Here is a 12,445-nt window from a genome sequence, read left to right as displayed (position 1 = left end):
AGTTTAGAGACACATGATTAAGTCTTGTGCTGACATAGACTTATCCCTCGTGACCTCTGGGGAGCTGTGACTGGAGACACTTTGGTGACATTCACTTTTTATCTGCTTCATCGGGCAAACCACCAGTAGAGATGTCTCATGAGACTCCTGGTTTCAAACAAACCATTTGTATGTTCAGTTTTGTTGTTAACTTCATTGACACAATGGGTGGATTTAGAGTCTGAGGGCTGGAAGATGTGATGGTAGGATGGAAACCCTTGAATACCCACAGTAATGAAGCAGTGTGGGGACATTTTATTATCCAACGTCTGAATATTTCTCAGTTTGTTTCATGCTGTAACAAACCAAGTTATGAAGCACTTGGGATGTTTGTGATGATGTGACACTGAATTTCAGTTCTCAGTTCAGACTGGATTCTCTGCCTGCAAATGGATGGTTGGAGGCAGGTCAAAAGTCTCTGTAGCTGGGATGTAGCCTTGCTGGGGAACCTGGCAGATGGTGATTGCTATGTATAGCTTGAAACTTATTTTAATTTAAAATAAATTCTATATTTTATTGCTAATTTCCATTTTTACTGTTGCTAGAAGACAGTGGTTTTCTTGTAGTTCCTGTGGCAATTCATTTTATATCTGTTGAACCAAAAGAAACAACTCTAGACCCAGCATAGGAGTATGGGAATAGAAACATAATTTTTCTTCAGACCCTGAATTAATTTTTATTGGGATACTTGGTTGGTTTTGTGCATCTCATATTTTGCAAGAGAATCTGTTATGCCTTTGTTCTTAAATGATTTTTTTTCCATTTAGTGTATGCATGTGCCTTCTCATGCATTTGTACACACCAGCAAGTGCCTGCTGAGGCATAATTCCTACAGCTGAAGCATCTGTAAGTGCTTTCCTAACTCGCAAATGCTGCATAACAGGGCAGAACTTCAAGGATTCTCCAGTCTTTTTGTTTTTTTTTTAATTACTAATGCGTGTATCACCACGCCTGAGGATGTCACACAGAATAAATCTCGAGTCTGTTTTAGCTGATACATACAATCTTTTGAAATGGTATGTTCTTCTTTCATGGTAAGAACACAATTATATTGGCTTTTTCACAATTCTGTTTCAGATGAGAAGAAGCAGATGGTTGCAAATGTTGAGAAACAGCTCGAAGAAGCGAGGGAACTGGTATGTTCTGGCTTTTCATATGTTAACTGCAAATTCCTAACAAAAGTAATAGAATCATTGATAGCAACATTTAACACCCATGCCCTAAAAATACTTAACAATGATATATTAGAAAATGAAATAGTACTCTTGAAATAGTTCTTATTTGAGGATATGAAATACAAGAAGAGTGTATCTTTTTTTAATCCTCTGTTAAGTGATGCAAGGTTTGCACTATTGCTGTAAGTCCATAAATAGTTACAGACTTACAGTTGTGGATTAGGTCTTTAGGAATGGAATTAAATATTACACACCATGACTTTGTTTTTGTCTTGTAAGACCCAAGCACCTACTTAATTTCATCTATCAGAATGTCTTGTAGAGCAGTAGATCTTTGTGTCCATTTTAGCAAGTGAGAGATTAAGGTGAGGACAAGTGTGGGTCACTGATCCAAGAAGAATGTAGCTGTTTCCCAGGCATTAGTTTGTGGTTCACACTGACAAAAAAATCCCAGTATTTGATAAGCAACTGTGACTCTTTTATTTATTTTGTTCCCATTACAGCCTGTCGTGTCTTCCATCTGGGAGGAGTATAAGAGTAAAGTGTTGTAGATTGGAGTAACTGAGCAGAGGTGTTGATGACAGCTGAGATTGTCTTTTTTCCCACATGGCCAATAGTCCTTACCTGAAGTTGTTTTTGTTTATTGCTTGCAAATGGGTTTGGTGTATCTAATGTCAGAAGTGTAATCTGAATGTTAGGATAGGGAAAGAAATTAGCTTTTCTACCCTAGAATTTCTTGTAATGCAAAAAACTTGAATCAGTTATTTGGCTACTAACTAAACAATAAAATCTATTTCTTGAAGTGGCATAGGAAGAAAAAGGTCTCTCAACTGTTTGTAGGCATACATGGTGCTTTTGGTTTATAAATAGAATTAGTCTTGTAGACCAGAGCACTGGAATAGCATCCAGTAAATAGCATCCAGCATCTATGGATCTTGGGATGGCTTCCTACAGTTTTGCCTTGTGAGTATGACAAGGCACCTAAACTCTCTGATTTGGTATTCCCAGTGAGCCACAGGGTTAAATTATTGTCTCATCTCATGAGGATATTCTGAAGATACATTAAGGCCTTTTTTGCATATTCAAATTCATATTCATATTCAAACAGCTGCAAAAAGTAGAAATCTAGAAATGCTTTTCAGCTCATTTTCAGTACAAGTTAACATGGCAAAGGACAGAGCAGTACAGAGGAGCTCCAGTGTGGGTGGTCATGCAGATTTGGTTTTCTACTCCAAGTAGATTGGAAGGAGCAGAAATTGAGTTAACAGCTTCTTACTTCTCTCCTTATGTCAGGAAAAGATCATCTACATTTGTATTTATTACAAGATTAAACTATAAATCCAGTATTTGTATTTTTATGCTAATGATGATCTTCATTTAATGTACTGGCTTTTCTTTCACACTTTTGTTTTAGATCTTTAGATTCAATTATTGGCTTTAAGCAATTACCCAACATGTTTGTGATTAATGTCAAGGCTTGGGTTTAGAAATCAATTTGAACAAACCTGCTAATAACAGAACTGATTAAGAGGATCCTATTTTAAACTAGAGGCTACAGTAGAAAATCGAAATAAACCTAATTCCTTGCTGCTGATAGTTTTCATACATTGGTTTGCTTCATTGTCTTGCGTAGTCAAAGCTGGGATTAACTGATTTTTATTTCCTACTTGGCTAGGAAATAACACTCTCATGTATTATAAATATTATTATAGAGATATTTTATTTGTGTTCACTAACCAGTGATGGTTTTAAAACACTGTCTGCTTTGTTTGGGTAAAATCACTGGTGTAATTGATTTGATGTATGTGCATAACTGACATGAAAACTTTCAGACTCCCAGGCTGCCTTTTCAAGCCAGAACTGTGTAGTAAGAAATCTCTGGAGAGAAATCTTGTTGTTCTACATCCAGTGTAGAGTATCTAATTGTTATTTTTAACAGGTTTTTAAGAAAGATGATTGTTAAGTTAACCTTGGGGAAATTGAGTGTAAAATCTAGCATGTGCCAGAAGAATTGTGAATTTTTGAGTGAAATTCTAGTTTTAAAGAAGACAAAACTCTTTCTCTGTTATTTTCTTTTATATTTGATGAAGGACACATCATGAAATTGTTGTGTTGCAAATGCTGGGTTATTCTTGTCTCGTGTTTTTTAGTTTAGATCTCTATTTTAGTTCCAGGGCTTTAGAATCAGAATAAAATAGTGAAGCTTACAAGTTTCTTAAAATATAGCAGCTGATTCCAGAGTGCAGAGCAGATTCGTATGGAGAAGTTCCTGCGGGAGGGGGAGATTTATTTTGGAGTGGACAACATCAGCCACACTACTTTGTTGTATTTTTGAATGGAAATACAAAGGGCTGCTCTGCTTTTGCTTGTTTATGAAAAATATGATTTTATGACCAATAAAATAATTTCTGAAAATGGAGATGCATGAAATTAGGTTGCATTTAGGTTCACCCTTGCTTGGACCACTATGTTCTGCATGGCTTCTCATGGAAATTTCTCAGCCCAGGCACAAAATGCACCCATTTAATACCATGAGGAAAAACATTGGTAAATATTGGTCAACCTAAATAAGCTTCATCGTTGTTCCTTGGACCTTACACTCTCTAACACTGACTCTTTAGAATGAACATTTTAAATGTCATGGATCATGGTCTGATTGTTGGTGAAAATTCTGGATTTACTGGTATATGTTTTTGTTTTTATATAACAGACAAGGATTGAGACTTCATTAAAATATACATATACATACATATATATATACATACATACATATATATATATATATATGAGGGAAATGTTTATAGAACATTTGAGATCAAATATATTAAGATGAAATTGATAAGAAATAAGCTATTAATTCCAGCTATTGGTTTAATTTATAATACCCCTTTGGAAAGTTAAGCCTGAGCTAAAGAACTGGGTAGAATTAGAAATCGCTTTGTGTGTTTCAATTCATTAGTGACTATTTAATTAAAGTCTGCTTTATAGTTTATTATTGAATATAATTTTGTATAATCAGAATACATCAGGCAAAATGACTTTTGAGTATCTGGCAATTCCATTGATTAAATTCAGATGCTTTTCTTATGATATGAGGATGAAATTTCAAAGTGTAAGCAAGTGATTACATAGGAATAAATTCTAGCAGTCCCTTGTGAAGATCTGCAACCAGTAGCCTGGGACCCTAATTGAGAAGCATTTCTGCTCCTATGCCATATTGTTCAACCAAGATCAGTAGGAGGTGAGTAAATATTGTTTCAGGAGCCTACAGCAGCCAAGGAGAGGTATTCTTTTATCTTTTTTAAGTAAATTGGAAAGATTTTAAAAGGCAGGTGTGGATTCTTCTGCAGTTCAAAACAGAATTCCTGAGCAGACAGCACCAAATAGAGCAGGCTTCAGGACCTAGTGGGCAGGTAATTAGCAGCCCTCATTTACAAGTTTTGATTTGCTGTATCCTTGTGCCATATTCTTGTATTTCAGGCCCCTTAGAAATCTACATGGCAAGAATAAATAAAAAAAGCTTTTGAAGGATAGAATATGTCTCTAATTTTTAATCCATTTGACTGTATACAAGTTTTTGAATAGCATTGTCATTGAACCCTGAAATTCAGCTATTTAATATTCTTACATATAAATTTGGGACATGGATTTAGGTAGACAAAATTTGGGACATAGATTTAGGTAGACAATTCAGGTTATATAAGTCTGCTGAGTTAGCAATGTTTAAAGAAAAAAGAATTAATTTATTAAACATTAGAATTGCTTTATTAAACACATAGACTGGTGGTAAATAAAACTTTATATATACATATATATATATATGTAGAATACCTTTTTCAAGCAATGGTTTCCAAAACTGCACAGCTAGGTGAAGGTAGGCTTTCTTTTGAACTATGCTCATTGGTAGGAGTTATCCTGGGTTTTTTTGGTTTTTTTTTTTTTGTTGGGTTTTTTTTTTTTTTTTTTTTTTTTTTTTTTTTGTAAGAAGATGTATTCATCACAGCTGGAATTGAAATCCAGAAATGTTTGGCTCAAATCATTCCTTCTGAGTGTTAACAATACTAAGGTTGTCACTTATTTCTTGACTTAAGACTGTGGAAAGATTTTAATAAATTGTTTGTATATTGCAGAATAAGCAACATTTTTCCTTATAAAGAAGGAATATTTCCCGAACTTAGGTATATTTCTTGAACTCAGGTAAATTTGTTCTTGCTTTAATTAACCTTTTGATTTATATATCTCCTCTTTATTTTCACTTGTCAGCTTGAGCAGATGGAACTTGAAGTTCGAGAGATCCCACCTCAAAGCCGAGGGATGTACAGCAGTCGAATGAGGAGCTACAAACAAGAAATGGGAAAACTTGAAGCTGACTTTGTGAGTTTTTAACTTATGAAATCTCTAAATATGAATTTTAAAAATAAAACATTGCAGTACTATATTAGTACTTTGAACCATAGTTCCAGGTTCAAAGTACTAATATTTTTCTAATTGACTAGTGTGAGAGATGAGTTCTGCGTATGTCTTGCTATGCGTGTGGACAGATGAAAACCAAACTGGGGAAGAGAAGCTTTTCTTTTAGCAGCAGTCCCACACCAATATTCCAGTTGCTAGCCTCCTGTCCCTTTACTCTGGAACTTTTTTGTTTTTCCATCATTAGATACTGTGAGTGTTCATGATGTATGCAAAATAGTCAGCTTTTAATCCTATTTCTCAAGGAATGACAGCTTGTAGTGATGTGGGCAGTAACATGAAAGCAATATAATCTCCAATCTGTGGAATTTTTCAATGTAGTTTATCTCATGTGCACTTCATTTGTTAGTCACTGTGTTGTCTTTTCCATTGCACTTAGATTCTTCTTGGCTTTTGTACAAATTGTTTATAAATACTACATTTTTTTGAGTAATGGATGCAGACTAACAAGATTCCCTTGTCTTGGGGCTTCTGCTACAGTTATCAGTCCTTTTTTTGTGGCTGGGATTTGCACTGAATAGATTTACATAGAGACAAAACTGTTTCCTGTAAAATCATGAAAAAGTTCAAAGGGATTGCAAAGTGTAGGAAAATGCTATGTTAATTGGCAGCAGCTCAGTTCCTTCAGGGTAGGGAGAAAGAAATAACTAGTGGCAGTATTTTCCATTCACTGGAGAGCTGTGAATTTCCTCAGGTTGCTGGCAGCAGTTTAATCCTTCAGGAGAGGGGAGTCAGTGTTTATACCTGCAGCCAAGAAATCCAGCTGACTGTCACTCCTCTGTGCTTCTGCCAAGTTGAGCAGTTGCACAAAAATGTATGAGAAGATGGTTGCAGTTTGTAAAGTTTGAGGAATGTTAGAATAAAAAGACTTGCATCAAAATTTTGAGGCAGTCTCATCTGTTCCCCTGTAGGAATTGTGTGTGGCCAAACAGTGACTTCCCAGAGAGAGCAATTTCTGGACCAATTGTGAATGCTGTTTATCTTCTCAGATATGTGAGAATTTGCTGTCAGCATATATTTGTTCCTGGCCTATTTCTATATGTAGGTAGATGGTGGAATTCATACTGTCATATTCCCAGGCAAGTGAGAATGAGAGAGTTCAGAGCTGAACACTGTATGGAAGAGGAGAAATGAGTGCAAGGAAATGCATCATAGCACTGGGAGTTACGTGGTCACAAGAACATAAGTTTGTGCTCAAAGTGAAGAAGCAAAGACAACATGAGAAAGAGGAAGGAACAGGTCATAGTAATGGATAGAAAGAGCAGCTCAAACCCAAGGATCCTCAGCAGAAGATCAAGGGAAGAAAATGATGCAAAGGATGGAGCAAAGTGCTGGAAGAAAACAACTGTGCTTGAAAAGAATCTCTTACATAGCAAATAGTGGTGTTACAACTAAATGCCTTACATAGTTCCAGATTCAAAGTACTAATATTTTTCTAATTTTGTATGTAAGGATTTAAGACTCTTTTTTGATTATTACTCAGGAAAATAGCAACTTGTTGGAAACTCTAGAACAGAATTAATGGCAAAAACTGCATACCTCAGTGCACAGTCTTTTTCATTAAGTTCTGTATTTCAAATTCAAAGTGGATGTAGAACCAGCACTAGTAATTTTATTTTATATTCATTGATAGTATGAGAATTGATCTTGTGATTATTTGAATGCCTTATAGCATCTGAAAATTTGCCCTTACCCAAACAGTTACAGAAAACAACAGCATAGCAACATGTTTAAAACCAGGAGAAGGAAACATGAGGTTTGTGGATTGTTCACTTGCCCATTCTTTACTGGCACGATGAACAACATTAAAGTTTATTTTTGACATTTAATACGTAACTGGTGAGTTTATTTTGTCTTGAGCAGTGTGTGTAATAATGACAAAATGCCATCACTGTAATACTATTGATTAGGTGCTGTGGCATCTTTGTGAATATGTAGGGGTTTTTTTCCCATACACCTTGACTATGTTGAAGTATATTCTGAAAAATACCGGTTTAAGCTCTCAGATTTAAGCTGTATTTAGAGGAGTTACTCCAAACACAGCTTTTCATCTCTAACTTTTTAATCAAATAGGGGAAAAGTTGCAAATAGGAGATTTATTTCCTCTCATTGCTAATCCTTGCAGTTAGGTGTCAGTGCTCTGCAGTCCAGGGGTGTGTGAAGGCAAAAGATTGCAAAGGTACTGGAAGGCAAAGGCACTGGATTGCACCTGCACAATTGCACCTGCACACACAAATTGCAGTAAATAATATCCAAGCAGAAAAAACCACCTTGCCCTGTCTGAGCCCTTTCTCTTGAAGGGAAACAGTGATAATGAAAAAAAGAATAGCATGATTTAGTGTTTATAAGTACTCAGGAAGCACAGCACTCTGAATACTGATGGGGAAAATGAGCAGAGTGAGCACTGCACCTCAGCTTTAGGCAGGAGTGGTTACTGATGCTCACCTCAGTGCTCTGCAGTCTTCTCTGGGGAGAAATACCAGAACAGGGCAAGCATGAAGTGATGCTTCTCTGCAGAAAAGCTGCACACATCTCCAAAAGCCAACTTTCAGGCTTGTGATAAACGTACTGAAACAGAATGAAACTGTTTGATAAGCCTTATACTGTCTTTTTTAACTTGCAGATGTAAATCTTGTGTTTATTATCTCATTTGCAACAGCTCATCCCGGCCCTTCATTTCTGTAGGGTGTTGGTCCCTGTTAGGTCAGGAAGGACTGCAGGGCTCTGCCGGGCTGTGAGCGCGCTGCTGGCTCTATCTTGTGGCCCCAAGTGGAGTTGCACATCACAGACCTTGTGCTTTCCAGGCTGCTCCATGGCTTGGGACCACCTGCCAAAAAGAGTTCCTGAAGCTTAAAACAATCTTCCTATCACAAGTGTTTCCCCTGCTTCTACCAATGCACCATTGTGCAGTTTAGGTAGGCACACAGTGTGTGGGGATGGGGAGTGGGGCTGTGGCTGATCCCCATCCCCATGGGCACAGCTGTGAGCAGCACTGACAGCAATGAGCCATGGAGTGCCCAGGGACACTGACCAACACCAAAGGAGCAGAGGGCACACAGGGGCAGTGCATCAACATGAGGGATAAAAGGTTGGGCTAAAGAACAAGAAGGGCAGATGCTTGCAGCCTTCTGAAGTGTTGTTACTCCATATGGGCAGACACCTGAAGCCTTCTGCAGTGGTATGGTGTTACTCTGTGTGGGTTGAAGCCGTCTGATATTGTCTGGTGTGACACTCTGTGTATCATGGCCCTCTTGACTGCAGCACGTGCTGTGGCATATGCTGTGACAGGTTCAGGCTTGTAAATATTTTTTTTCTGGCTATGTCAGGTGTAGAATGTCCATAGTGCCTGCTTGAAGTAAGTTCTGATGGCAAAAAAAGTATTTTATGTATATGGACTATAGATGTTGTTTATTCATAGAAATAAAGCATTTTATGTTAATTGTTACCTTAAAGGAGCCAGTTTTCTTTAAATAGTGGGGATTTATAGTGGTAAAAGGCTTCCAGATTTTATAAACATTACTTTGAGCTAAATGTGTCCCAGTCCATGTGAAAATGTAACTCTATATGCCTAGCATATATGTGGTTATTTCCTAGCATTTGTATCTATCCCTGGGGTTCCATGTACTGGCTTAATGTCAGGGCACCATAAAATAGAAAAAACCAAAGGCAGGCATTTATTTTCCTGAAAAGCTTACTGCTGGCATATAAGGCATTCAAATAGATGAGGAAATATAAAAATCTTGTAAGACCACATTATACAGTAACATTGGTGTTACAAAAATGAATATTGCACAATCAGTGTTGAAAATGCAATGAGCATATTGAGAAAGAAGAACTAGCCATCAAATAAAGGAGGCTACATAGGAACTGTTCCTATTCTGTTGGCAGCACAGAGGTAAATCTTGTAGGTAGCATTTATTATCAGTTCAGGAGACAGTGCTCATTCCTTTTAAATCCTCAGAATTGCTACTGATTTTGGTAATTCTGATTCTCAGAATAACCTTTAAAAGAAGAAAGGGGGTGGGGCAAATTTGCAGATACATAGATACTCAAGTTATGTTTACAAGACTTGAGTAAACATTTAAACATTGGCTTTTAACAATAGCTTCAGTCATTTGTGAGGTATGTATTTACAATTTATACCTCCTGCAGGTTCTTTTTCAGATTACTGTTAAAACTTCAGCTGCTGTTAAGCTTTAAAAACATTTAAGGAGATAACCAATGGAATTTTATTGGATTAAGTTAGCTCTCGTATGACTCTCAAAAACTACCTAAGTCCAGAAGCTCACCTGAACAACCCATACAGCTGTGTCTGTTTGTTCTGGCTGTTTTTTGCAAATACCCCTTCCCCCATTTCAGGTTCAGTCACCTACCCAGACAAATATGGCTATAAGCTTATGAAACCCTTTGTCAAATGACAAGTTGCTGGCTGTATCTTTATGGCCAGTCTTCCCCAGGTCTCCAGTTTGAACTAAAACTTAGAAACTCCACTGTTGCTGCTGGGTTATTTTGATTTACAAAGCATATAGTGCAATAATGTTCTGTACTTAGAAAAGTGTGAGCCGTGTGTGGGACTGTTGTGTATGTATCTTAATTGTTGTATCCTAACAGTGCTCTTGAAAGCAGGGAATCTGTCATGCCAAAATGTCATGTGTGCACAAGAACCTTGCCTGGGCAGGTACAGGTGCCTTCAATGAAACCTGATCTGTTGACACATTTAAAAGTTCTGAAATCAGATTGGATTTCACTCTGTAGATAGTACAGCTCTTTTGAATGGGGCTGTGGAGGATTTGTTTTAGTGCACACAAGGTTGAACTAAGGTTCAGAAGAAAGAATTTGAATTATCTGGCAATGTACTTTGACAAGCTAATTTTGAAAAAGCATATTGTGAGCAAAAGTTCCTTCACTGCCATTTTTACAGATACTGTCACCTTCTTGAGATAAGTAATCACTCCTCTAATTCTACTCAAACTGCTCCTTACAGAGGCACTGTTTGTTTTCCTCTGGTACTTTTCTAATAACTTCTGATATGATATTTGTCTGCCTGACTGTGGCTGAGCATTAGGCTGGCCTCTTTTCTATAGAGGCTAAGTCCACATTGTCCTCAGCTTATTTTCGCTTGTGTCCCACCCTGGTGGCTTTGTGGTGGAAAAAGATAGAGGCATTTCACCTTTTGAAATTACTGCTATTTTAAATGGGGAAAAAGTGATACAGGAAAAACTGTTCTTTTTTTTTTTTGGTAACGTTCAAGGCCTAAACTCATAAAATATTAGGAAGTGGTATAATTTAGAACCCCTGTAGAAAATTTGCTCTTAGTTATTTATGTCTTAAATTTCTTTTTATTTTGTGTGGAAGTATGAAGATGGAAGGAAATTTATTTCATAACGAAATTTACTAGTGATGTGATGCTTTTCTGTGGAGGAAAGTGTGAAAGATGGGAGTTAACATGCTTAATTTGTAATTAATCTAAAGGGTTATGATAATCTTAGCTGAGATTCCTGAGTGGCCACACCAGTGAAACACACCTTAGCTCCTGGGCTTTGTAATTCTGTAGGTATTGCTTACAAAAACTCATCCTGTGCTTGACCGATAAGTGTGTTATGCACCTCATAACTCAATGTGTGAAGAGATAATATGCTGGGTGAGGGCAACCAAGCAGCAAACTGTTAATGTCAGCAAAACTAATGCCCTAACTAGAGTCTTCTCTGAACCAACTCCCCCTTGACCCTCCCAGGAAATTCTGTGTCTGTCTCATCTGTTAACACTCAGGACTGGGACTGGTGACTTCTGTGGTGGCTCTTTGTTGGTCCTTCAGCAAGTTGTGGTGGAGGTGATGCACATGATTTTAAGAAAAACCCATTTGTGTAGCTTAGGCTTGGCTGACTGATTACAAATAAAGGTGTTTTCAGGAAGTGATTTGGTGAGTCTGATAACTCTTGTGTGTGGCTGGGGGCTGTGAATAATGGGAGGTGTATGACTCAGAGCACTGTAAGCATTCATGCCTTTTTCCTTTCTCCCTTCACACACAAAATGTTTCTGTACTAAAGTAAGCTGAAAAGTGGTCTGTGCAGACCAGATGTTAGTTTGTAGACATGTTCAGATTTCAGCCCTTTCCCCAGTAGAGAACTGCAATTTCTCTGTTTACCATGGAGTTTGTTCTTAGGTTAAAACTTCTGCTTCTCAAAATAGTAGAATTAGATATGTTTGCTGTTCTTTCTAAAAGAGAGTGGAAGAAGCCATGTTCAGTCAAATTTTTTTCTGACCAGCTGATGGGTAAAGTGACTTCATATGGAAAAGGTGAATGGGGGGAAGGAGGGGCACAAGGGGGAAGGCTTTATTGTTTCCCACTCCCTGAGTGGTTTGTTACTCTGCCCAAGTGATACTCCCATACCTGTCGTGCAAAAAGAAGCAGCTGTTGCTGTCCTGCCTTTGATAGCAGCAGTAATCAAGGTGCTGTAGTTGAGCATGGGTGTAGGGGGCAATGATGAATGAGGAAAACAGGGTGTACCTCATGCTCACTTCATTGTATTGCTCACCTGCACTCCTTCAAGTACAAGTTTGGTTTTGTTTCTATCACAAGCTTGAAACATGAAGATTACCAAAGAAAAACCAAAAAAGAAATCAGACAAACTGAGCAAAAACCCCCACCATTTGAACGTGTTAACTTTTCAGGCTAGAACTGCACACTCGACTTCCTTAATGTGTTATGATGCTTTTTGTTATTGTGGGATTTTTTTGGTTATATTTTTTTTTCCAGCTAG

The 12,445-nt window shown here is 37.5% G+C and overlaps 1 protein-coding gene across 4 annotated transcripts in view; it reads left to right on the top strand.

The window, feature by feature from the left end:
• The window catches only part of VTI1A (vesicle transport through interaction with t-SNAREs 1A), a 267,012-nt gene that overhangs the window by 5,571 nt on the left and 248,996 nt on the right, over positions 1–12,445 (top strand). For all 4 annotated transcript variants that reach the window (XM_054637479.2, XM_054637482.2, XM_054637478.2 and 1 more), the window contains exons 2-3: positions 1,117–1,175; positions 5,478–5,588. In XM_054637479.2, coding sequence (XP_054493454.1) covers positions 1,117–1,175; positions 5,478–5,588 — 170 coding nt within the window. The remainder of the gene's footprint in view (positions 1–1,116; positions 1,176–5,477; positions 5,589–12,445) is intronic.

The sequence above is a fragment of the Agelaius phoeniceus genome, chromosome 9, assembly GCF_051311805.1.
Source record: "Agelaius phoeniceus isolate bAgePho1 chromosome 9, bAgePho1.hap1, whole genome shotgun sequence".
Taxonomy (NCBI): domain Eukaryota; kingdom Metazoa; phylum Chordata; class Aves; order Passeriformes; family Icteridae; genus Agelaius; species Agelaius phoeniceus.
Note: the sequence above shows the minus strand (reverse complement) of the source record. Positions and strands in the feature narration are given on the sequence as shown.